The sequence below is a fragment of the Hemicordylus capensis genome, chromosome 6, assembly GCF_027244095.1.
Source record: "Hemicordylus capensis ecotype Gifberg chromosome 6, rHemCap1.1.pri, whole genome shotgun sequence".
In the NCBI taxonomy this organism is placed as follows: domain Eukaryota; kingdom Metazoa; phylum Chordata; class Lepidosauria; order Squamata; family Cordylidae; genus Hemicordylus; species Hemicordylus capensis.
In genome coordinates, this window is record NC_069662.1 from 143,048,195 (window position 1) to 143,073,396 (window position 25,202).

At 45.0% G+C, this 25,202-nt stretch overlaps 1 protein-coding gene across 6 annotated transcripts in view; it reads right to left on the bottom strand.

Annotated features, from left to right (window-relative positions):
• ABI1 (abl interactor 1) overlaps positions 1 to 25,202 on the bottom strand; it is a 146,564-nt gene that overhangs the window by 120,810 nt on the left and 552 nt on the right. For 2 of the 6 annotated variants that reach the window (XM_053262373.1, XM_053262372.1), the window contains exon 1: positions 16,265 to 16,578. The exons of 2 other annotated variants lie outside the window; for them this stretch is intronic. In XM_053262373.1, coding sequence (XP_053118348.1) covers positions 16,265 to 16,381 — 117 coding nt within the window. In that variant the 5' untranslated portion in view covers positions 16,382 to 16,578. Of the gene's footprint in view, positions 1 to 16,264; positions 16,579 to 25,202 lie in introns of those variants that run through there. 2 more of the 6 variants (XM_053262375.1, XM_053262374.1) reach the window with 1 other exon arrangement.

Below are 25,202 nucleotides of genomic sequence, written 5' to 3' on the forward strand. Positions count from 1 at the left end.
CTTGGGTAAGAAGGAGATGTCTGTACACAGAACGACCTTATCCTTGTGGAAAGTCAGATACGGTAAATCTACTCTGAGAGCCCTAAGTTCACTAACACGCCTGGCGGAAGTGATAGCAACGAGAAAGGCAACCTTACATGAGTGTAAGTCAACTGAAGCAGAGGGCAGAGGTTAAAAGGGAGGTCCCATGTGGCATGTAAATACTAAGCTGAAGTCCCACGTTGGAGCCATGACAGGAGAATCTGGATATAAGTGAGATTATCCTTTTAGGAACCTTTTTATAACAGGGTCGTGAAACCAGGATCGAGAGTATAACGGGGAATGGGCGACAATGGCGGCCAGATGGACTCAGTGATGATGATTTCAGGCCAGTTTCCTTAAGGGCTAGGAGACAGGTGCAGATATGCTGAGCAGACACCTCTGTATGGGAAACATTATTGGATTCTAGAAATTTGAGAAAATGTTTCCATTTGTGACCATATGATTTCACTGTTGCAGGTTTGTGAGCCGCCGAGAGGACTCAGAGTTCTAGTGGGAAGAAGGCCTGATCCACCATGCAGTGAGACCAAGTTGTGGCAAGTCAGGATAGAGAAGACACCCGGACTGCTGGGTGAGAAGATGAGGAATCTCTGGTAAGTGTTTGTAGAGGTTGTTGGAGAGCTGGAGGAGGTGAAGGAACCAAGGCCTCCAGGGCCACCAAGGGGTGATGAGGATGCATTCTGGTTGGTCTTGGACAATCTTTTGCAGGATTCTGGGGATCAAGGATATGGGCGGGAAGAGGTAGGCTGAGAGACACGTCCAAGGGATCACAAAGGCGTTGCCCAGCGAGTTGCGGCCTAAACCCATCCATGAGCCATAGAGATGGCACTGCGCATTGAGTGGCGAAAGAGAGTTCAGTGTCAGTCGGTCTAGTTGCCATTCGTGGGAGATAGTGCCGATCCTGCTGAGGGCATCTGCCTGTATGTTGGTCTTGCCCTGGATGTGGATGGCCACAGGGGTGATGGAGTGCCGGATGCACCACAGCCAAAGTTTGATGGAGAGGCGTAGCAAGGTAGGAGAGAACGTACCTCCCTGTCTGTTCAGATAGGCCTTTGCCGTGGTGTTGTCGGTTTGGACCACTATTGTGGAATGAGCGACAAGAGGAAGAAACCCCTTCAGGGTTTTGAAGATTGCTAGGAGTGCTAAAAAGCTGATGTGATGAGAGGCCTCGGTTGTGGTTCATAGGCCGTGGAGATGGAGGTTGAAGATGTGGGTGCCCTAGCCCCGTTCCGATGTGGCCGTAGCAAGGATGAATTGGGGTTATTGAGGATGGAATGGGAAGCCGGCAATGAGGCTGTTGGGGTCATTCCACCAAAGAAGGGAACGACATATCTGTAAGGGGATCCATTGATGGCGAGCTGAGGAGTCTGAGGATGAAAGCTGTGAAGGAATCATTGTTGCAGGACCCTGGATCTGAGACACGCATGAGGTAGAATTAGTCATGTGCACGGAACAGTTCGGAGGCCATTCTAAAGGCCTCCAGACCGGTCCGGGCACGGGGTGGTTTTGGTTCGGGTGGGGGGGTTCCAATAAAAAAGGGGGGGCTCTACTCACCCCTTCCAGTAAAAAAACATATTTCTTGTACTAATTGGGCGGCAGGGTGCCGCCCGCTTCAATCTCCTGGCGCGGGCTCCTCGTATCCATCGGGGCGGCAGGATCGCTCCCAGTCCCTGCCGCCCCCTTCAAGTTAAGTCCCCCTCGGCTGGCGGCCGCCCCCTGAAGTTCCCCAGAGGTCCCCCGCCACCCCCTTCTTTCCAAAACTACCCCCATTACCAGAGGACGGCAGGAGAACTCCCTGCCGTCCCCTTCCCCCTTGCCGGCTGGGCTGCAAATGGCTTCTAGGAAGCCTTTCGCGCGCGTGCGCGAAAGGCTTCCTAGAAGCCATTTGCAGCCCAGCCGGCAAGGCGAGCGGACGGCAGGGAGTTCTCCCGCCGCCCGCTCGCTAAAGTAAGCGCTTACTTTAGCGAGCGGGCGGCGGGAGAACTCCCTGCCGTCCGCTCGCCTTGCCGGCTGGGCTGCAAATGGCTTCTAGGAAGCCTTTCGCGCACGCGCGCAAAAGGCTTCCTAGAAGCCATTTGCAGCCCAGCCGGCAAGGGGGAAGGGGACAGCAGGGAGTTCTCCTGCCGTCCTCTGGTAATGGGGGTAGTTTTGGAAAGAAGGGGGTGGCGGGGGACCTCTGGGGAACTTCAGGGGGTGGCCGCCAGCCGAGGGGGACTTAACTTGAAGGGGGCGGCAGGGACTGGGAGCGATCTTGCCGCCCCGATGGATACAAGGAGCCCGCGCCAGGAGATTGAAGCGGGCGGCACCCTGCCGCCCAATTAGTACAAGAAATACGTTTTTTTACTGGAAGGGGTGAGTAGAGCCCCCCGTTTTTATTGGAACCCCCCCACCCCAGTGCCGGACCGGTTCCGTGCACACCCCTAGGTAGAATGTGTTTTAGAAGCCATGTAACCTAGGAGCTGCTGAATAACTCTTGCTGTGTGGCAAGGGCAAGAGAGCACCTCTGTTGAAATGGAGAGGATTGCTTGAATCCTCCAGTCTGGGAGATAGAGTTTCACCTGGACGGAGTCAAAAGGAGGTCCAAAAACTATATGGAGTGAGTTTGGATTTGGCGTAGTTTATTTGGAGGCCCAACGCATTCAGAAGAGTGACCGTGGTTGTTAAGGTGTGCCGCAGATTCCAGGGGTTGTTTGCTATGAGGAGCCAGTCATCGAAGATGGGAAAACCTGTATCCCCTGTTGTTGCAAGTAGGTGATGATTGAGGTCATGCATTTTGTGATGATCCTTGGTGCAGAGGCTAGACTGAAGGATAGGTGTTTCATGCCACTGTGTAGCGAAGGTACCGTCGGTGTTGGGGTCGGATGGTTACGTGGTAGTAGGCATCTTTCAGGTCCAAGGAGGCGAACCAAGCCCCTCTCTGAAGGAGAGTTAGGATGGTAGGGATGGTGACCATTCTGAACCGTTTGTAAGTAACACATCCGTTGAGTTTGCGGCAGGGTGGATAAAAATCAATGTGTTTTTTTAAAAAATCAGATTTTTTAATTTAAATCAGGTTTTTTAAAAAAATTAAAATGCTTTTTGAGGGGAAAAATCTATCTAAAGATAGTTTTCTATTTGAGATACATTATAGTCCAAAGGTATTCATCATGAAATAAGGATTAGTTTTTAATTATGTAGCATGAGGCTGTATATATGCAATGTTTAAATTTGTTGGTAAATGAGTTCCATTAATCCATTCACAATGTTATGCTCTTCCAAAGGTTTCTGTAAGATTATTTTGGGCAATTTTTCTATCTAGAAAAGGACCAAAAATGAAACCTTCATCTGGTTGTAAATATTAAGATTATACCAGCAAGAATGAGTCTTTATGTTAAAAAAACCCATGATTTAAATCTATTCTTACTGACTAGTGATTTCAATCATGATTTCAATCCATTTGATTTAAATCAAATCGACCCTGGTTCGCGGAGGTCTAAAATACGTCTCAGGGTACCATCTAGTTTCGGGAGAGTGAAGTAAGTGGAGTGGAAACCCTGAGAAGATGGGTTTAGTACCAGTTCTATTGCATCCTTGTCAAGTAGGGACTCAATCTCTGAGAGGAGAGCGAGTGTGGGTGTACTAGCAATCAGAGAGTTGAACAGAGGGGGAGTTGAAAATTCTATTGTGTATCCAATCCTTACGATAGTGAGGACCCACAAATCCATTGTAATGTGTACCCAGGTTGATAGAAAGGAAGATAGATGGGTCCCCCACCTGAGGCGAGGCCGGGAGTCACTGTCTCTTTGGGAGAGCAGGTAAGGGTCTGGATCTGGGTGCCGATTTGCGGCTAGAAGGAAAGGAGGTACGCTTTCTATAGGGTTGATATCTAGGCTCACAAAAGGAGTGATCAGGCTGTTGTGTCTGATTCGGCGGGTGTTGGAATTGGTGCTGCTGCCATCACGAAGGCCAGTAAGGGCGAAAGGCAGGAGACTGGAAGCTCATGGAGTGTGCGATATTGCGGAGGCGCTGGACCTTCTGTAAGGTCTCGTCCATCTTTTCTCCAAAAAGGGCTTCGCCTTCAAACGGTAAATCCTCGATACGTGCTTGAACTTCATGGGTTAAACCCAAGCAGCGTAGCCAGGCATGTCTATGAATAGCTATGGAGGTGGCTAAGAAGCGCATTCTGTGGAATGTCTAACTGCATGAAGTTACTGCTTTGCTAACTGGGCTGCTTCCCTGAGGAAAACCTTAACTGGGTCTTTCTTGTCAGGAGGAAGATGGTCTAGGAAGGGGGCTAGGTGTTCCCAGAGAAAATGGTTGTAGCAAGCAGTGTATGCCTGGTAGTTGGTGATCCGAAGATGCAGAGTGGAGATAGCGTAGAGACATCTGCCAAAGGTATCTAGCTTCTTACCCTCTTGATCTGGTGGGGTGGAAGCTGGGCACCCCCTATTTTTGGAGAAGAAGGACTCAACAACCACAGAGTTAGGAGCCGGGTGTTTAAGAAGGAAGTTACCAGCCTGTTCATCCTGGGTATGGACTCTGTAAAAACTTTCGAGTTTCTTAGTAGGATGGGGTAGAGATGATGGCTTTTACCAGCAAGATTTTGTGATGTTCATGAGGGCGGAATTCATAGGAAGAGACACAGGAGTGCGTGTATCTGCCTCAATAAGACTAAAAAGAGGATCAGAATCTGCCTTGGCCTGTTGTGAGAGCTGTACTCCGCAAGGAGTTAGCCATGCGAGAAATGTAGTCTGCATAAATCTTATTGTCCTCCGAGGGAGAACTGGGTTTTAGGTCGGACAAGAGTTCATGTGGAGATGATCCAAGAGATGCCATATCCAAATGAGATGATTCGATATCAGGATCTTCATAGTCAGACTGTTGATTAGATGAGTCACCCTCAACGAGGGTAGGCAGGCCAAGGTCCTTTGTGGTCTCGGGGAGGTTTTGACATCTAGTGTCAAAGTGAGTAGAGGTTGGAGGGTGGGCTGGGTGATTTCGTGGTGGAATCCTTGGTGGCAGCAAAAAGGTTGATCTAGGTGGAGGAGGTGGTGGTCTTTGTGTGGCAGTGGACTATGAATGAGGTATGGTAGTAGTAGGAGGCCGAGTTGTGGTTGGTGTTATGTTCTAAGTATTAGTTGTTATCCACTATCTTTGGTTCTAGTTATCATTCTTCCAACCATTGTTCGGTTGGTTATCAGTATATATTTTCAGCTGTTATATTCTAATAAATGATTTTTCTAATACACTTTCTGTACCAGCCACGGGTGAGTTTTCCCCTTTTCTGTCTTTGCCTTGGTTTATTTCCATGACTGCCCTTGTTTTTGTTTGTGTTCCTTGGGTTCAAGCAGCTTGTTAGAGGTTAACTTGCACTTTTTCTTTTTGGCAGGAGGTTCAGGCAGTGGGGGAAGCTTCCACTTAAGAGGTTGTTCGGTGTCTGAAGCCTGTCATGGCTTCTTATTTTTTAGGGCTAGAGATGCCGTGGAGACCATCGGGTTCAATGTTGTTGGGATCGAAGTGGACGGTACAGTGGGAACGGATGGTACGGTGGGAATGGTCGATCTCAAGGACAAGGTAGGAGCCATAGGCTCTGAAGGCAATTTGGGTCCAGGCACTGAAGCGTCGGACAAGGTAGAAGGTATAGGGGGCTGTAAGCCCGAGCCTGGCAAGGAAGTGTTGACCACTACCTGCATAGTAGAAGGCTGAGAGGCTGCCTCAGAAGATTTCAATGCCTGTTCCCCCTAGAGCCAAGATCTTAAACGGGAGGCTCGGTTCTTCTTAGCCTGTTTGGTGAACTTCACACAGTTTGTGCAGGTGTCTACTTTATGTGTCTCGCCGAGGCAAAAGAGGCAGCAATTGTGGAGGGGATCTTAGCCCTGCAGCTGACACACAGTTTAAAGACGACCTTGTTGGCCATAAGATGCAGGAATTCGGGGGGGAAACGCTGAGCCCCGAAAGGCGGGGCGGGGACACAATGGAAAGAAAAAAGCTAACTAACAGAGAGAAGAGATAACAAAATCAAAATAGAAAGAAAGAAAATATTAAGAAAGAGATTAAGAAGGATAATTACTTTGAAAAAGGCGTTTGGCTTGGAGCCACTCAAAGAGAAGTCAGACTGTCCGCAGACCAAGAAAGACTGGGGAGGGAATCACATGCAGCCGCATATCACCAGAGGGGGCGAGGCTACTGCCTAAATGCTATAGAAGGAATTTAGCTTGGAAAACCCCAACAAGGGCTCTGTGCAGGTGCAAAGCCCAATCGTGTAGAGCACAGAGACCACATCAAAGAACTATGTACAACACTCTGGGCTCCTTGGAGGAAGAGCGGAATATAAATGTAAATAAATAAATAAGAAACACCTGCCATCACAGTTATAGCATTTGCCTCTTCAGACAGATGCTGCTGGAACCATGAGCAGAACCTGCAAGGGGGTGAATTACGTGCCCAGTGGGATTTCTGGCATGCTTTTGAAAGACTGTACTCATGCCTTTTAAAACAAACCTCTGAATAGGGCTTGTGTGTCTATCATTTACCACATCAGGTAGTATGGGCCTTAATCTTTGATGTATCCCAATATCAAGATGACGATCCAAACACCAATACTGTCTTATACACCCTTTTTGTTACTAACAAGATGCATATCAGATTGTACCCTTCAGGACTGGCTGGTCATAAATACAATTTTTAAACCATGGCTACAGCTGGATCAGGGTCATATGGCTACAAAGTTAAAGAAGAGAGTACATAAAATACAAACAACACTTTTTCAGACGAGTGTGGTTCAGCAGCAAACTGGTTCCTAATACTCATTATTTATCAGCATCTTATGCTATATTCATAAATGTCATATGACTTATGGATTCACAAACTTTTTTATTTTTATTACCAATAGTATCCTTTAATGGGGAGACTCCAGCAGTTGTCCAGGATGATGATCTTAAAAAGCATATTTTGGAATTATCTGTTATAATTGTACTGTTTTTATGCTAGTGTTTTAATTTAATTTTTTTTTAAATCAGATTTGTTTTTATATTTTTAGCTCAATATTTTAAGGTGTCTTTTTTATAATCTTGTTTTTAAATTTTATTGTGAACCGCCTTGGGATTTTCTTAATGAAAGGCAGGGTATAAATTTAACAATAAATAACTAAAATAAAATAAAAATAATTGTCACTGTCAAATATCTATTTAGGAAAGGGTTTCCTGTAATAGGAATTCCAAGTGTTGATGACTACAGCTCCCATAATCCCCAGCTGCAATGGTCAAAGGCCATTTGCAGCTGGTGATTGTGTGAGTTGTAGTCAACAGCATCTGGGATTCCCCGTTACACTGGTCATTATTAGGCCAAGTGGAGACTGGAAGTCCTCATTCACCTTACTGGAGGCCAAGCAGTGAAAAGAGGGGATAGGCAGGACGGCAGGGGGGTGCCTAAGATGATTATATTTGGCCATCCTCCTACTGGGCCTCTGTGAGAACTTCCTGCTACCCCACCTGCACTACAACTTCAAGTAAGTGGTCTTTTCTATCTGATGCCACCTGACTGGCATCACAGGCCAAGCAGCTTCATGCTCTTCCCAGCACACAACTGGGAGAATCATGCCTTTTGTATATGTACTAGGCCAGAACACCCCACTATATAGGAACATCTATATCCCAGGCAAAACATCAGGCTGAAGTCCTAATGGAGATGGCTGAAAACCTAATCAAGGCAGGCAACACTTTCTTCGGGTTGTCTCTGTTTGTAGCAGAAAAACAGCAGCCAAAACTCTTTTTAAAAAAATCTGCCTGGCTGTAAATTAATTGCCTCACTTCATTCTATCTAGATATGTTTTTTTATCTATTTTCACAGTGCTGAAACCTGTAAAACAAGATTTGGAAATTTAAGACAGATTTGGAGTAATTTAGCTCTCCAATCTTCCCCCACCCATTAGTCAAATCCTAAAATCCCCACAGCATTTGCATTCACTTCCCTTTATTTATATTCAGTTCCTCATGCCTTCCCACAGCCACAGCTGACACACACTTTTAATTTCCTCCGTACTGTAGATTCTTTGAACCTCACTGGCTCCTTTCAGTCCCTTCTACCCACATTCCCCTTTCATTCCTCTCAGATAAGTGCTGATTACCTAGAAGGCTTATCTGACCCAGAGGGCTAGGTACACTGCTATCGGGAATTCTGCTTGGCGGCTGCTTGCGTCACTGCACATGGTAGCCAGAAGCTACTTTCCAGTACAATACAATATTGGCAGCTTTCACTGCAGAGTCGGGGCAGAGGGATAGAAATATGACTCAAGCCCATTTTTTCCAGGATTTGGACATACCCTTTGTCGCTTATCATTATTAAATTTAGGCTTTCAGAATAAGAACTGGCAGCCTGATGCCACACTGGTCCAAGCAAAGAATGTAAGATGCCAAATGGAGGATCTTTCAGCATTTGGTGTCTCCAGCAGATTGCCATGTGCTTGGATTCAAAAAAGCAGCTGGAAGACAAAACCTGTTCCATTTCTCACTCAACAATGCAGAGGAGGTGACAGAAGACAGACACCCTCCTCTAGGATGGATACTGCTCGCTTTTCTCCAAATGGGTGCCTCACGATTTTAAAAGAATTCCAAGGCCTCCATCACAGGCAATGTTGCGTCTGTTTCATGGGGCTAATGACTATTTCACTCATTGGTGGCAACTCCCTGTTGAATGCACACTGAGTGGTTAAGTACACTTAGAATAAGAGAATTTGAGTTGGAAGGGTCCAGCCTCCTGCTCAGGGCAGGAATCTGCAATAGCTTCCTCTGACAGGCAGCTGTCCAGTCTGCTTGAAAACCTACTATGAGGCAGACAGTTCCACTGCTGAACAAGTTAGGAAATTCAGAACTAATACATGACCTAGGTTTGTCCAAAAAAGAGGGAGGGTCTCTGATGGGCAATACAGGCACTCATTGATCTGTTACATTTTTATCCCTCTCTTCCTTCAATAAACTCAAAGAAATGGACATATCCCTCCCTCCATTTTACCTGAACACTGATATTCAGATTAGGTTAAGAGAAGGACTTCCCAAAGGTCACCCAATGGACCTCATATCTGAGCATGGGTTTGAAACTGTCTCCCCAGTCCCAATCCTACACTCTAACCACTGCCCCATACTGGCTCTCATACCTTTGTTGAATTCACACTTGCACTTTTAGGTACACATCAAAACAAATGCATGGGTGAAAGGGCTCTATGCAGAACCCTTAATGCAAAATGCTTTGCTGCTACAAAATATGCTAAATTAGTTTATTAAATGCACCATGCATCTACTTTATAGTAGTGCATCTTGAACTGCGTTTACTACTTTCCATAGGATTGCCTGAGAAAGATGGGACAGAAACATCCCTGTAATTCTACAAGCATGCAAATTCACTGAAACCACCACTGGCAGGGATTTTCTTCCCAACCCCCAGCGTATGCATGCATGAAACCACACACACACACCCCACAATGCCTTGTGTGGCACATTCTCTAATCCTGGGGCAGCACTACCACAGACACTGACACTACTAGCAAGTCAATCCCCTAGAGAAGTAATCTCTACACTAGTCCAACTGCAGAACAGATGGCTTTGTACAACTGCTGGTATAACTCTGTCTTACACTAAAAATCAAATCAGTATTATCAACTTGTTTATCACTTTATACTGAATTGGGCTAAACCCACATAAAGCAGCTAAATTAGGTATTAGCCTAAAAAATGCTACTCAGCTTCTCCTTGTGCACCTTAGCACTGGGCAACACCTTTTTTGCCTCATTCAAACTACTGTACACCAATTACTGACATCCCACTTTGCTTTAAGAGATTGTGTATGTGCATGCTTAGATGAATTAATGTTAGCTAGAAACTTTCCCACATTGGGGTAAAGCATATGTGCTTAGCAGCTATTTGAGAACAACACATAATACCATACAGGTTTGCCAAAGTTTTGCTCCAGCAGACGGGAGAATTAAAAAAAAACACAAACAGGTCAAAACATGTGCTGTGGTTACCACACCACTGTATTTGTCATCTTTGCCATGAGTAAAACCAAAAGCAACCTCGCCTTTTTCAAGCATTTGTATCAACAGCCTTCTTTGGGTGGAGTCAGAGAACTCTCAAGAAGAAAGGGTTTAACCCTTAATACTGCAAACGTTTTAAAAAGAAGATCAAACTTTAGTTGCAGGCAGTACCAAGGGTAAAAACCTATTCTCCTTTTTTATCATTTTCTGGGGGGAAATCCTAGTATAGCTTAAAGAGGAAAAGTAACAGTTGTTTGCAAAATAATACCCAGACTAAAATTGTAGTTTGGCAAACCACTTTGTAGACACTTCTTCCTTGTTGCAAAATTATGAAAAAATCTTGTCAGCTGTTGCTAGATACAGCATTATCATCAATGTGGGTACAGTTTAGCAGACTTCTGCTGATATTATTCTACCACAGTAAGGTTTGCATACAGTATATCCAAAATCCATGTTAGCTCCCCATTAAACTAAAGTAGAAACATGCACGGTAGATTCCTCACACTCCTGAGATGGATCCATGCGAAAATTACCAGCACAGACACATTAGCAGTGAAGTAAGTACTTTTTGTTCCTTTGGAAGACACCATTCCTGTAATCTGTTCTCTGTCTAGTCTGTGGAGTCACAAACAGCCAAGGATAGCTTTCCCCTGGGTGCGGGTGGGTGTTCTTTCCTGTACTGTTCTCACATTAGATAGCTTGTAGACTCTTCCCGAGCTGTTAACTGCTAGATAAGTTTCAGAGTCCAATGTTAGCATTATGTTCTCCTGAGTATTTATAGACGCAACGGGGGGGGGGACGACACCAAAATGATGCAAACCAATATTTATCAGAAGATCTCAATTGTGATCCATTGAGATCACATATTGTGAGCTCAAAGCTCTTCCTCAGGAGAATAATTTTTAATTACAGAAGCTAAGAGGTGGCCTTGGCACTGGGGGGGAAAAAGGATCTAGGAGCCAGCCCAAAACTTAAGGGCCAGACAACTGACACGTGGCAAAATTACTGGACTTAGTAACAGACATTGTGATGGGAGGGGAGGGGAGGGAAGGGTCAATGGGCTTATCTTTATCCCCTTTACAATTAGTGTACTTGAACAGAAGCAGAGCTGCCTGGAACAGAAATATTTTATTAAATAACTACCTCCTGAATAGCCTGGTCTAGGCAACATGGGTAAATGTCCAAGCACCCTGGCTCCCAGAAATTTGTCAAGACCTGCCTTGGAGAGAGGTCAGGTGGTTGTACCAGGACATCCTTGCTCTGGAGATATTTAAGATGACCTACCAGGCAGAGGGCCACCCCGACCCCCACCTAATGGTGCTGCGGAGAAATGACTTGACTAGCAAGCCAGAGGTTGCCCGTTCAAAACCCCGCTGGTACCTACTGTATATCGGGCAGCAGCAATATAGGAAGATGCTAAAGACATCATCTCTCATACTGCATGAGAGGAGGCAATTATAAACGCTTCCTGTATTCTACCAAAGACAACCACAGGGCTCTGTGGGCACCAGGACTCAACTGCACACTTTATATTTACCAGGCAGAGGTTGCCAGTTCAAACCCCCGCTGGTATGTTTCCCAGACTATGGGAAACACCTATATCGGGCAGCCACAACATAGGAAGACGCTGAAAGGCATCATCTCATACTACACGGGAGGAGGCAATGGTAAACCCATTCTGTATTCTACCAAAGACAACCACAGGGCTCTGTGGTCACCAGGAGTTGACACTGACTCGATGGCACATTTTACTTTACTTTACCAGGCTCTAGTAAATATCAACCATACATTTAAGTCACTGGGCAGCCTAAACAGTGGGTTTAATTTCCTACACACCTAGAAGTAAAACATGTTGAACTGTTCCAAACAATTGACCTATTGGATGGCTAGTGAATAGCCCATCCCTCCCCAAGGGCTCAGGATAGGCAACAGCAACTATACTCAAGTGACATTTTCTCACCTCCAACAATACTACTTGATATGTGCACTTTTTAAATAAGTACTCCATATATTATTTCAATACTGTAATCTTTGAAACAAACCTCAAACTGTCAGTCTTAACTTCCAGATTATACAGATGGGAGACTTGCTGAGAGCTCCCTCTTACTCACTTTGCTACATCAGATGAAGTACATCCTACACAAGTTTCCAACGCAACTTCCCCTATGGCCATGACCAACAACAGCCACGAGTTGGTTTTTGGAAAAGCTATTTAGGAAATTGGAACTGCCAACATGCAACATCCAAAGCTACTCGGAATCAGTCCCTCCTTTTAGAATGTATCACAGCGGCTGACATCCCCACTAATGAACTGGGCTTTGAGGGACTACCAGCCAGTGTGTTTAGGTTCCCAAAAATCAATGGGAACTGTGTTGGTCCATTAGAAACAAGCCAAAAGCCTACAGTCTAAAAGCACCTTTATAAGCACCAAGAAAAACGACACCAAGTTGCAAGCAGCAAATCTTCAAGTGCTCCAGAAGTCTTCATCAGGCTGGATGTTAAGCAAAGCAAATGCAGAGGCTGGTTATAGTGGTAGACAGTGTTCCCTCTAACAGGGATTCCCAGATGTTGTTGACTACAATTCCCACAATCCCCAAGCAAAAGCTATTGCACTTTATGGGAAAAACCATACCATGAGGAGAACGCGGTGTGATCATGGTAATTTGTGCATGTTTAAACATGCCTCTGAACCCTAATCATATAGAAAGAGGAGAGCTCATAGCAAAAGAGTGCACAGAAGAAGAAATAACCTTCCCCAAACCCACTGCTTGCTTCCCCCATAGTCTTTCTTGCCAAGAGGTTTTGTCACAGCTGGGATCAATAAATCCTAGGTGCCAGGGTGCATGGGACTTGAGTCATTTCGCCCAGAGAGGGAAAGCTAATCAGTTATTGCTTCACAGCAATTCTACCCCGCCTCCCGGGGCCAGAGTCTGCTGTTGCCACTCCTGCTCATCTTCCCTGTTACAATGCCCATCCTACCACTGAACCCTCTAAAGCATGTGCACACTCACAAGTATTCTGATGTCCGCTCAGTTAATTTTAGATCCTGCTCCAGTTGAATTAGGAAGGCCCCAGTCTGAATGCATGTGCGCACACAGTGCCTTGATACTGCCACCCAGAACAAAATTCATTCCACACATAGATGACAAAAATTAAGAGGGACCACTGCCTCCTACCTCCTCTTTTCCCTCCGAGTCCTCCTGGGAAAGCCCTCCTTCAGTTTTACATGGAGACAAACAGGTCTCCTTCCCGTTTTGCATGGAGCAGACAGATTGCAAGCGAGATAGCTGCCACTTGAAGTAGGCAAGGAGGACACTATGTTGGAGGGAGCAATGGCAGGCAGGACATACCAATTACTGCAGCTTTGGAGGAGGAGGGGGGGTGGAGAGCACACATGCTTGCTGGCTGGGAGCAGGGCTGTGGAAACAGACAGGCTTGCTGCTGCTGCATGGAAAAAAGGAAGTTCGGGGCTGTGCATTCCTTTTCCACTGGAAAAGGGCCCCTCCTGCCTGCACCTCCTGGGTTGCAAGTTGACACCTGCCACTGCTGCTGTTCCAGCTTTGTGCCTTCTGTGACTCATTGGCACCAGCACTCCTGCTTGAGAAGGAGCAACCGGCTCACTTGCCTGCTAGCCTGACCATCACCACTGTCATTTTTTTGCTCCTGGAAAGGTACTGCTGGGTCATGTGGTGTATGAAGCCAGAATGGCAGTGGTGATGGGAGCAGCGCAAGGTATCCGAATGTGCCCCAAGAGGAGGAGACAAGAAGGGAAAGGGGGTGGGGGCTTCTTACTCAAGGTAATGTTTTACCTCCACTTTAAACAACAATTCTTTTGCTGAACCCAAAAGAAAGAAATGTGAATACTTTCCCTATTGACTGAAGATACCCATCTTCCACCTTTCCCACAGTGCACAATTTTCCAGTTTCTTCAGGAGGGTATGCTTCAGTAATGCACTTTCAAAATACGATATGCAGTTTTAGAATTTAAGTTGTTAAAAATGTATGGGATCTGTTGTCCCCCATCCCCCGCTTCATACAAGTGTGTTGTCATCGGTCCTCCTGGCTAGGACATTAAGAAGCAGAGTTTAATAAAAAAATTATTTGATCCAGGTGGTCCTGTTTCTATTTCAAGTATGTTTTGTAAAAGGGATAAAGAGCAGCATATTTACCCTCCCCACCCCACAATGTCCCTTCACCAAGTTACTGTCCCTTCCAGTAACTTCATCAGCTGTCTGTTATCTGGCTCCTACATCCAATGAAAGTTTGTCAAAGCCTGTCTCATAGTCAAGCAAGTACATGGTGTCAATGCTTGCCTGAGAAGACCACCAAGGAGAACAGATTATGGAGAGACACATTGCAGAATATTTCTGCACTCATGCATCCATGCACCCCTTTTAATGCACAAAGGTATTCTCCCTTCAGCCCACCACTTCTATATGTTTGGAGCAGATCCATGTTTAAACACACAGATCTGAAAAATAAGAACTAGTTTGGCCCTTACATCGGCCACAGAAAAAGTTACAGGAAAAGATGACAAAGAAGCATGTGAAGTGCAAACAATGAGATGGGTAGAGAGATTGCCATATTTCTCCCAGAATGCAGTGCACACCACAGTGAAGTCAAAGGAAGTCAGGAATTAATTGCGGCAGAACTTTGTACACAGACACTAGAGAAGGTAAGTATGTGCTTGGGAACAGTAAAGCACTGATGGTAGCTTGGCACCACACTACTTCTGTATAGTGTTTTTTTTAAATGCAAAATTATTAAGTTTTCCCAAAAATTTTCTCCCAGAGAAAAGCACGGAGTGTGCAAAGATATTCCATGAGGACTGTATGTTCATTAGAGGTACATACACCTGTATTGCTATGGAGATCATTTTTAAAGACAAAAATAGTTTTGTAGCAACCATATACAAAGAGGGTTGTAGGGAAGCTAACAAACAGTATCTGGAATTAAAATATTATTTCCTCCCCAAATATCTAGAAGGCTTGACTCACTGTGGTTCTAAAAATACTGCTATACAGTGTTTGAATTATGAAAGAAGGAGGTCCATCCATTTTAGAGGAATATCAGTAGACACCCAAATATCATGCTCTCTTTTTACTGGCTGTGAACCTGCAATTCCACTTCTCTCACACAGACTGATCATTTCAGCAGTCTCATATCACCACAGCATCATGCCAGGTACGCAATTCATTTAGCCTAAGCAAGAATTACATGCCAAGTATTAAAGAAACAACATTTTAACAGATAATTCACTTACATTCTCTAATTACATTAAATCAATTTTTGCATGCCCACACACACTCATGCATATACTAGAGAAAGCTTTCCCCCCTTCCTTCAAAAATGTTGGATTTCTTCACGTTGCTACACTGGCAAGCCAAGCAATTCTTCACAGTCTGCTTGAGTGTTCTTGCACTACCTTCATGTAGACATATATGAAAAACAGGAAGAAAGAATCTCTCACCTTGCCCGCCCACCCCCCCAAAAAAACCTCGGTAAGAAGTCTGATGTAATGCTCTCGGAACCCAGCTCTTTCGAACAGCTTTTTCACACACACACACGATCAGAATCGAGAAGGGAAACTAATGCAGAGGAACACAGAATGAGGAAATCAGTGTGAAGAAGATCAACATGCAACTCGCTAGGCAAGCCCTGATTAAATGCCTGTACTCTCTTTCCCCAACAACCCCTGCCTCTACAGACACAAAACACAAGAGAGGGGTCTGCATACTGTGCCTCATAATCAATCATCATCAAAGACACACCTTCCGATCTTAACTGACAAAATAATCACCCTCCCATTTGCCTCTTTCGGAAGAGGCAGGCTGAGGGGGAGCTGGCTTGCGAGGTGGGGGTAGGGGAAGGCTGAGAAGGAAGCGAGGAAGCCTCGTTTGGTTCAAAACTTTAAAGGGAAAAGCCGAGCGAAGCATGCAGCGTCAGGCGAGCGATACAATGTCTCCGAGGTTGCTCGGGCTGGCTGGGTGTTTCTCCCTCTTGTAACAGTCATTGCCCACTTCCTGTGTGTGTGAGCGAGTAAGTACGAGAGCGAGCGAGAGAGTGGCTCCTTTCCCCCTTCCCCTGCCATTAAGGCGAGCGAGGGAGGAAGCGGTGAAGGCAAGGAGGGAGGCTACTCCAGAAAGCACACACCACGAGTGCCAGCCAGCCAGCCAGCTAACTAGCTAGCCAGTAAAGCCAGCTAGCCAGGTCCCTTTACCTGGATGTAGTTGTTTTCGCAGTAGTCGGCTACCCTGGTGAGGTTCTGGTAGCTCTCGAGCAAAGCCCGCTTGCCAGAAGGGATTTCCTCTTCTAGTAACATCTGCAGCTCTGCCATTTTCCACCCCTCCGCATCGCTTCCTCTTGCATTAAAGAGACAGCGGGAGCTCCACAGGCTCACCAACCCGCCTGGTATTGTGGGATTCCTCCTCGCCTCGCTTTCGCCAGAGACTTTGCTTTCCCCACCCTCCCTGCCTCCCTCTCTCTCTCACTCTCTCTCTCCCTGCCTTGCTTCGCTTTGCCTTCCCTCCTCTCAGCCGCCCTCCTCCTCCTCCTCCTCTTCCTCCGCAGGAAAAGACGGTCGCAAAGCAACCTGGGAAGTGTAGTCGTGTGTGTTCCTTCCTTCTTTCTTTCCCACGTACTCATCATCAGCACGGTTCCTGCTTGTGCGCGACTCCGTCTCTACGAGAAAGCTCGACGTGTGCAAACCTGAAAGGTTTTCCTAGGATGAAAAGCCCTATTAAAACGTTATGCTGTACGAGTGTACAGATGCCTGTACACTCGTACACATTTTTGTATGAATGACCGTACCTGCGTTCATTTTACAAGCAAACATGGGTACAGGCCCCTGAAATGCTTGGCAAAGACAGGAAGTGTATTGCTGTACCTGTGTTCAACAAATGTGAATAACTATGTGTAGCTATGTACTTGTATACGCTACACACTCATTGCCGGCGTGTTCAAAGTAATGTGTGAATAGGGCTAGAGTATAAGACAGAAGGAGGGAAACTCACTTGTCTTCTTGTTCCTTGATGATTTCATAATACTGCTAGTTTGTTTTATTAAAATATTCATATACTGCCTTTCAGTTTCTTGCACACACATACACACACCCAATGCAACTCACAAACATCAATTAAAAACAGCTTAGGCCCAGAATATTTAAGATAACGTCTTCTTCATTATGAGCCCCATCACCCATTGAGATCATCTGGAGGCTTTACGCACAGGGCTTCTATCCCGAATCTTCAGAAGGGAATGTGTGCATTCACACACCAGCCAAACCTATCCCGAAATCTCTTTGAGATTCTTGGACCCACTTCACACACTAATTGGGCTTTGTGATGCAAATTCTAGCTTATCTCAGTGTATTTCCAGATTTTTAAAATGCAGGTTGCAAGCTACTTTTTCTGAAAACACTGGAGTAAATAGGGAGAGGCACTGATGTAGAATCATTAGCATGATAAGAGGGATGTTCTCTTTAGAAATACAGATATCGCTCTTTAGGAAGCTCCCCACCCCGCTCCATTGGCTAGAAGGAAAACACAAATGTATGCCATGTGAACTTATTTCAAAACAAAACATGAGAGCAGAGGGGAGGGGCTGCTTCCCTCAATGCCACAAGTGTAGTTCGAAGTGGCTTCACTCAACATTTACCCAGAAGCATGAAGCCATGTGTGAATAACTCTCTGGAGAGATTCATCTGCTCTGCAGTTGCCACCAGCTCATCTGGTGGGTACATAAGGACAGGCCTTCTTTGTCGCCACCCCAAGACTCTGGAATGTGCTCCCTGATAAAATAAGACCCTCCTCATCAGTGTATCCCTCTGACAGAGATTCCCAGATATTGTTGACTACAACTCCCATAATCCCCAAGCAAAGGTTATTGCACCTAGAGATCCTGGGAGTTGTAGTCAACAACATCTGGGAATCACTGCTCCCCATCTTGGACAACTTTTTAAAAGGTCTCTAAAGACACATTTATTCACCCAAGCTTTTAAACTAGATTTGTGGTTTTAAGGTTTTAATTTCTGTTTTAATTTGTTTTATGTTGCTGTAAACTGCCCAGAAACAGAAGTTTGGGGCTGTGTACAGATATAATAATAATAATAAGCCAGTTACAAAAAGCAGCTTTACTGGGCACAGCCTATATTCTGCTACGATATCTATAACAACAGCAACAACATTGCCCATAAAATTCAGCCATCCCAGGTCCTTGGGAAGGACTCGATGTCTGGATAAAACAAACCAGTCAATAACACCTGTCAGACTGTGTAAACAAGAAATAATAAATTAATAATAAAACTATTTATAATCCATAAAACAGTGTATCATACAAAAAACTGGAAGCCAGTGGTTGAAACCACAGAAGGAGAAAGAAACTAAACTAAACTAAACTAAAGAAACTAAACTAAACCAAAGCAAAGGTGCAGGAAAACAAGAAGGATTTCACATCAGTGAGTTTCCATCAGGACTTCTCTCAGCCCTACATTGAGATGCCAGAGATTGAACCTGAGACCTTCTGCACACAAAGCAGATGCTCTATCACAGAGCTACGGCCCCATCCCCATAATAGGTATGCATATTATATTTCATTATATAATGAAAGGTCTTAATACATTATTGGTTTTAAAAAGTTTCCACACATTTTCCAGAGACAGTTCCGTATAGAGTGCATTGCAATAATTTCGCAGATGATGGGGTTCAATTTTCTTGCTTGTATTCCATTGTTATGGTTTAAATCAAACAAACAAACAAACAAACTAGCTGACCTGGTGCAGAGCATCAGTGCCCCTAGTCCTCCCTGGCGCCTGGCCATTTACTGGGCCGCTGCTTCTCTCCCCCTCCCACTCGGCCAGCCGTTCACCAGGCCACTGCTTCTCCTCCCTTGGTGGCTGGCCATCCCCATCACTAATCATCAGTTCGCTTGCAAACTCTCGCGAGAGCTGCCACACATGGGATTAGCGATGGGTACGTCTAGGATAATTAAATATATAGGTTGTTGGTCACTTTAAGAGGCTCATCTGGGACAAAAAGGCAGCATATAAACATGTTAATAAATAAAAATACTGGGTGACATCCAGACTAAGACTAGTCACATTGAAATTAATGGGACAAGTTGCTCTTGACTAACTTGTCCCATTAATTTCAATAGGACTTACTCATGAGTAATTTAGTCTGAATGTCAGCCAAAATACATCACATAAAATACAAAGGTGCTCAGCAGTCTACCTTTTTAAGGTTACAGCCCCAGAAATTTCCCTCTGATCCACCAGAATAGAAGTACTCCTTCTCCAGCTCCGGATATGACATATATGCAGAAGACTTCCCCAGTGGCTTCATGTAGATGTTGTTGATCAACATGGGGAACAAGGCTGAACTTTGTGGGACCCCAAAAGCCAAGGGGCCAAGTAGAAATCCCTCAGTGGCAGCTTGAGGTTCTGATCCCCTGAGGTTGGATCAGAACCAACCTCAGCTCTGCAAGGCAGTCCAGAGGATATCATAGTCGATGGTATCAAATGACAGTGAGAGATCCAGCAGAACCAACACAGACACTTCCTTCACTGTCACCACCACCACCACAGAGTAGTCCTAAAATGGGTTCTTGGCTATGTTTGGTCGGATTCATTATGAATCTTTATCCAGAATTGTTGGATAAAAGAGCATCACCCTTAGCTCTGGAGTAAACCAAGGAACTGACCAGACTCCACTAAGATGGAAGAGTGACTGTGTCAACTGCCCATGCAATCTCCTCATATCAGAGGCTCACCAGGGCTCCAACAGAAAGTGCTGATAGAAATAAAATACATATAGCACACACATAAATGATGGGTTGGTTCACACAATTACCACAATGTCTGGTAACCATTAATCCCAGGTTGCCTAGCCCTGCATGCTCCTACAGAGTGTGTCATGTGGGAAGCAAAAAAAAAAAATAAAAAAAATCCCTCCTGGTCCTAGATTCACCCTGTAACCAACCACTACTTAACCAGGATTGACTGACGGAGTTCCGGTCTCAGATAAACAATCCCAGTTAAATGGTGGGTAGGTAAGCCAAACTTGAGCCCATTGACATACCTGATTCTGCATAGGATTGCACTCAAAAGCCCTACTCAGACATTATGTTGTATGAGTATACAGATACATGTATGCTTCTTGTACATGTGTTTGTGTGAATGACTGTACCTGTGTTCATTTTAAAAGTTATCCTTGGTACAGGTCCCTCAAATGCATGATACAAGATAGGAAGTGTACTACTATACCTGTGTTCAAAGTAACATGTGAATAACTGTATCTGTGTACAGATCTGCACTTGTGTGCACTGTATACTAATTATATGAGTTTTCAGCATAATATCTGAACAGAGCTAAAGAAGTACATTGTGGTTGTTTTGGAAGGATCAAACACATTAAATTTTGCAAAGATTCTGGCCAGTCTGCATTAATTTCATTTGCAACTTCTCCAAAACCATAATGTTTAATGTAATTATTATTTCCACTTAATACATCACCTTTCATCAGAGATCTCAAGGCAGTTTACAGGCATAAGATATAATACAAAATGCTATAAAAACAATACTATCAGAACATGACAACAAAATAGGACAAGAATAACAAAAACAAAAACAAGATTAAGCCTTACTACTCTCAAAGTCTCACGTGATTAGTACTGTTCTCAGCTGCCTGTAGAAGGCCAAAAGGGAGGGAGCAGTATGAATCCCAACCAGGAGGGCATTCCACAATTTAGGGGCAATAACAGATATTCTCCTGTCCAGTGTAGTGCACTCAACAACTTTGCTTCTGAAAAAATCAGCACACAGAGCAGAGTCCCCCTACCCAAAGATCTGAGCAGGGGGCAAAGTTGTTCTGGAGTAACCCCAAAGGTGCAGTCTGTCTGTGGCAATTTTCTTAAAATCTCTTAAAAGCACAGAGCAGCATACGGTAAGAAGCAGCTCCCAATATCATTAAGTGAAAGGACTACAGCAGGAAAACATAATAGGCATTCAAAGAGTGGTGCAGAAATAATTGCAGTGTCAGGGTTTCGTGTTTGGAGAAGGATGTGGGTTGGTTTGTTTCTCTTACTCAGCCTCACTACATACATACAAACTAGCAAAACAATACTCTTCACAGAAGCTGCTGACAATTCACTCAAGACGTTTAGGCTGCAATTCACAAACATCTACTCCAAAGCATCGCATCAGAACAAAAGAGAAATGTCCATGAATTGTTTACAAGAGATCCATCATCACTATCCACAAAGGACAGGGCCTGTTCTGCACATCACTTCAGTATCTAGGGACCCACATGAAATTCCTGTCATGTTAATTTCAAAGGGTATTGAAGAGCAGAGCTGGAAAGGCTTCTGCCTATGGTCCTAGAGCAGAGCTGCCCAGCTTTGGGTCCCCAGACATTATAGGGCTACAGTTCCCATAATCTCCAGCCACAGTGGCCAAAGGCCAAGGGAGTTGTAGTCCAACATCTGGAGACTCAAGGCTGGGAACCTCTCTCCTAGAAGCTGCTGCCAGTCACAGCAGACAGACAGTACTGGACTAGCCAAGATGGATGAATGGCCCGATTCATGATAAGACCGCTCACAGCTGGCATTGTTTAGTGGCTAAGAGACTTAGCTACCAATCAGGAAATCTCGTGTCTGCCATGAACTCAGCTCCTGGTCCCAGTCTCCTATTTGCATCATAATGTTTATTTACCATATATTGTTGTAGTAAAAAAAAAATTACATTATAATAGAGATGTGGTGAAGTATTTTGAATACTCAAAAGTATACACATGCTAACTATTATTATTACTAATACTATATTCCAATCTCATTGACCATTTTATACCTGTCAATTAACAGCATCTACTAGAACATAAGAACAGCTCTGCTGGATCAGGCCCAAGGCCTATCTAGTCGAGCATCCTGTTTCATACAGTGGCCCTCTAGATGCCCCTGAGAAACCCACAGGCAAGAGGTGAGAGCTTGCCCTCTCTCCTGCTGTTGCTCCCCTGCAACTGGTATTGAGAGGCATCCTGCCACCACACCCGCTGCCATCAGACTAGTAGATGTTTTTGATAGACCTGTTCTCCATTAATTTGTCAAAGCCCCTTTTAAAGCCATTCAGAGTTACTGGTGAAATCAGATACACATCCACTAGAGTTAGAGGGGTGGAGGCGTAGCTTAGTGGCAGAGCATCTGCTTTGCATACAGAAGGCCCCAGCATCTCCAAATAGGGCTGGGAAAGACTCCTTCCTGAAACCTTGAAGAGCTGGTCAGACGAGACAAGAATGAGTTAGATTGACCAATGGGCTGAGTGGGTATAAAGCAGCTTCCTGTCTTCTTATGAGCTGCAGAGGTGGGTGGGGGATCATCCCAAAGTTATGCACTGATCTCCACCCTCAGCTTCAGGTTTAGGAGGAAGGCAAGGGTGGTTTGGGCACTGCATTGCTGAGGAACTATGAGCATCTCAGTGGTGTGGAGACACAGAAGCTCTGGAACTGGAAAAGGAGCTGGGGCTTTAGTGCCCTGAGTACCTCAGCAGCACTAGACAAACAGCATGCTCGTGACAACCTTCTCAGCTCCAGGGCTGGAAGGGCTTCTGCTTCTCAGCTGTGATTCATGGACCAAGCGATGGGCAACTTCCACATGTCCTATTCTCATAGGGAGTGGAAAGGGAGCTTCCCTGATCCCTGCTTGATTAAGATGCCTGGAACATGGAATACCTTGGTTGAGTAGTGGCCAAATTGAGTATTGGCCATTTTCCATGACCCTTCCTTGACCCCTCCTGATGGTGGTCCCAGAGCAGGACAGAAAATGACAATTATGGGTTTGGCTACCAAGGCTAGCCAAAATATGTAGACCCCTGACCAGTGCCTACAGCTGCAAGCTGTGCACATGGTTCCCATTACTTGCATCATCAAGGTGACCTTTTTTTTAGATCTGCTACAGTGCCAAAAGTCATTGCAGTCACATACACATCTGTTACATGGAGGCAGCTGTTTGTGCAAATGCCTCCCTTGTGTCTCCCACCTGAAAGCTCAGTGGTTGTCCTACATTATTTTATTTGTATTTTTATTCTGCTTTTTAAATCAAACTACTTCATGTTCCCAAGGGGCTTGCCCAGGGCGCACAAGCTAATGACAACTAACCAAAATAAGTGCTCATGTGGTGCATGAAGCACAAGGATCCATGTCTGACCATCTCAAGCTGAAAACCACAAACTGGTTAAAAATATAAACTAGATTTTCAGACAGTGGAAGAGCTTGCAATGCACTGACGAGCAAGAGCTGCCAACAGTTGTTTACAATCTATATCAAGGATGGCCAGTCTGCGGCTCTCCAGCTGTGCCTGGGCTTCGGCTTTCATCGCCCCCAGGTGCTGTTTATGTGTGTGGCCTTAAAGTAGTCAGCTACTTGCAGCCAATCCCATACTTTTTGTTTTTTTTAAGAGAAAAATTTTACTGTGTGCAATAGGAACATAGGAAGCTGCTTGATACCAAGTCAGACCTTAGGTCCAGCTAGCTTAGTATTGTCTACACCAGGGCTGTACAACTTTGGTTTTCCAACTCCCATCTTCCCCAGCCACAGTGCCCAATAGTCAGGGATTATGGAAATTGTAGTCCAACAACAGCTGGAGGGGCAAAGTTGTGCAGCCCTGGTCCACACTGACTGGCAATGGCTTTCCAAGGTTTCAGGCAGGATTTATCCCCCAATCCTACCTGGAGATACCAAGGATTGAATCTGGGACCTTCTGCATGTAAGGCAGATGCTCTTCTACTGAGCTATGGCCCCATCCCAATGTCCTTTGCAAATGCAATGTCGGCACTTGTAACCTACATGTGAAGTGCAATGCATCTCATTAAGCTGGAGCAAATACAATGACTATACCGGCATTCTACATACACCACAGCCATCCTTCATCATGATTGGCAGAGATACTACCAAAATATTAAAACTGCATTTTGGTCAGGGGGGGAAAGCATATATAGACTCCTGGCATCATAATACAAGTGTATAGCAAAGCATTTTCTTTCCCCCTACAAATATGTCTCTCTCATATTGCCAGGTCTGTGACTAACTCCATAGCTGGCATAAATACATTTTAGGATGGCAGCCTTGATTATGAAACCTCACCATCTGCTTTGCTCATGGCTTCATGCTGATTGATTTTCATAGGAAAAGAACATCAAAGGGATCGTGACAGGACGTTCAGTTTCAAGGCTCTCCCAGAATCCTCAGCGTTTTCTGCAGAAGTCACTAGCAAGAATGCCAATTAGTGCCAATTGCAAAGATTGTAATAATGTGTAGCAGAGATCTCAAAGTACCCCGCTAAAGTTGCGGTCCTGAAACCAGGAGTATCATTAAGTTGGTCGGTGGGGCAACATTCAAGCCCTCTGTGTACAGAACCAGTAAAAGATTAGATACAGCACAAGTAGTGTTGCTAGCTTAGTACCCTGCAGCTGTGCCTTTAACATTGACATGCTCTGCTGGAATTTGCATGTTGTAAAAAGCATCACTGCTGATTCCTGAAGATCAAGCCACTATTAAAGGCACTGCTGAAGAGCTGTTGAAAGGCATCCCTGAAGCTAGAATACGCATCTTGATGCTCAGGGATGGCCTCCAGCTTGAAATCACTTTTTGTGATGTGCTGTTGGATTTCTTCATCTGAAATCTAAAGTCTGGAAAACACAGAGATAATCCAAGGCACATTAAGAGCCAAGCGACTTCTGGGGCTATCTAGATCCCGGGTGTTGTTGGACTACAATGCCCATCATCCGTAGCTTGATCTGGACAGATCCTCTGTTACTTTAGAAGATTGTGATTATATGCCAGATTACTTGCAAGTAAGCCCCACTGACCTCAGTGGGACTTATATCTGGGTAAGCACGCATGGGATTGCACTGCATCATATATTCCAAGGCAGCAAGAAACAATGAGTCTTCAGGTTGTCATTTGGCAACTCTGACATCCAGAGGTAATTCGAAGTGAGACTCAAAACCCATAAGAAGACAGGGCCACAACAGCAAGGAAGGTAAATGGACAGTTAGTTTGACGGAAGGAACAACCCAGGGTTGGTTTCACACCACAGGATATACAAATAATAAGCCATTTTGGAAACAGAAGATCATATAGTCTAATGTTCTGCTTTGAGGGACAACCTAGT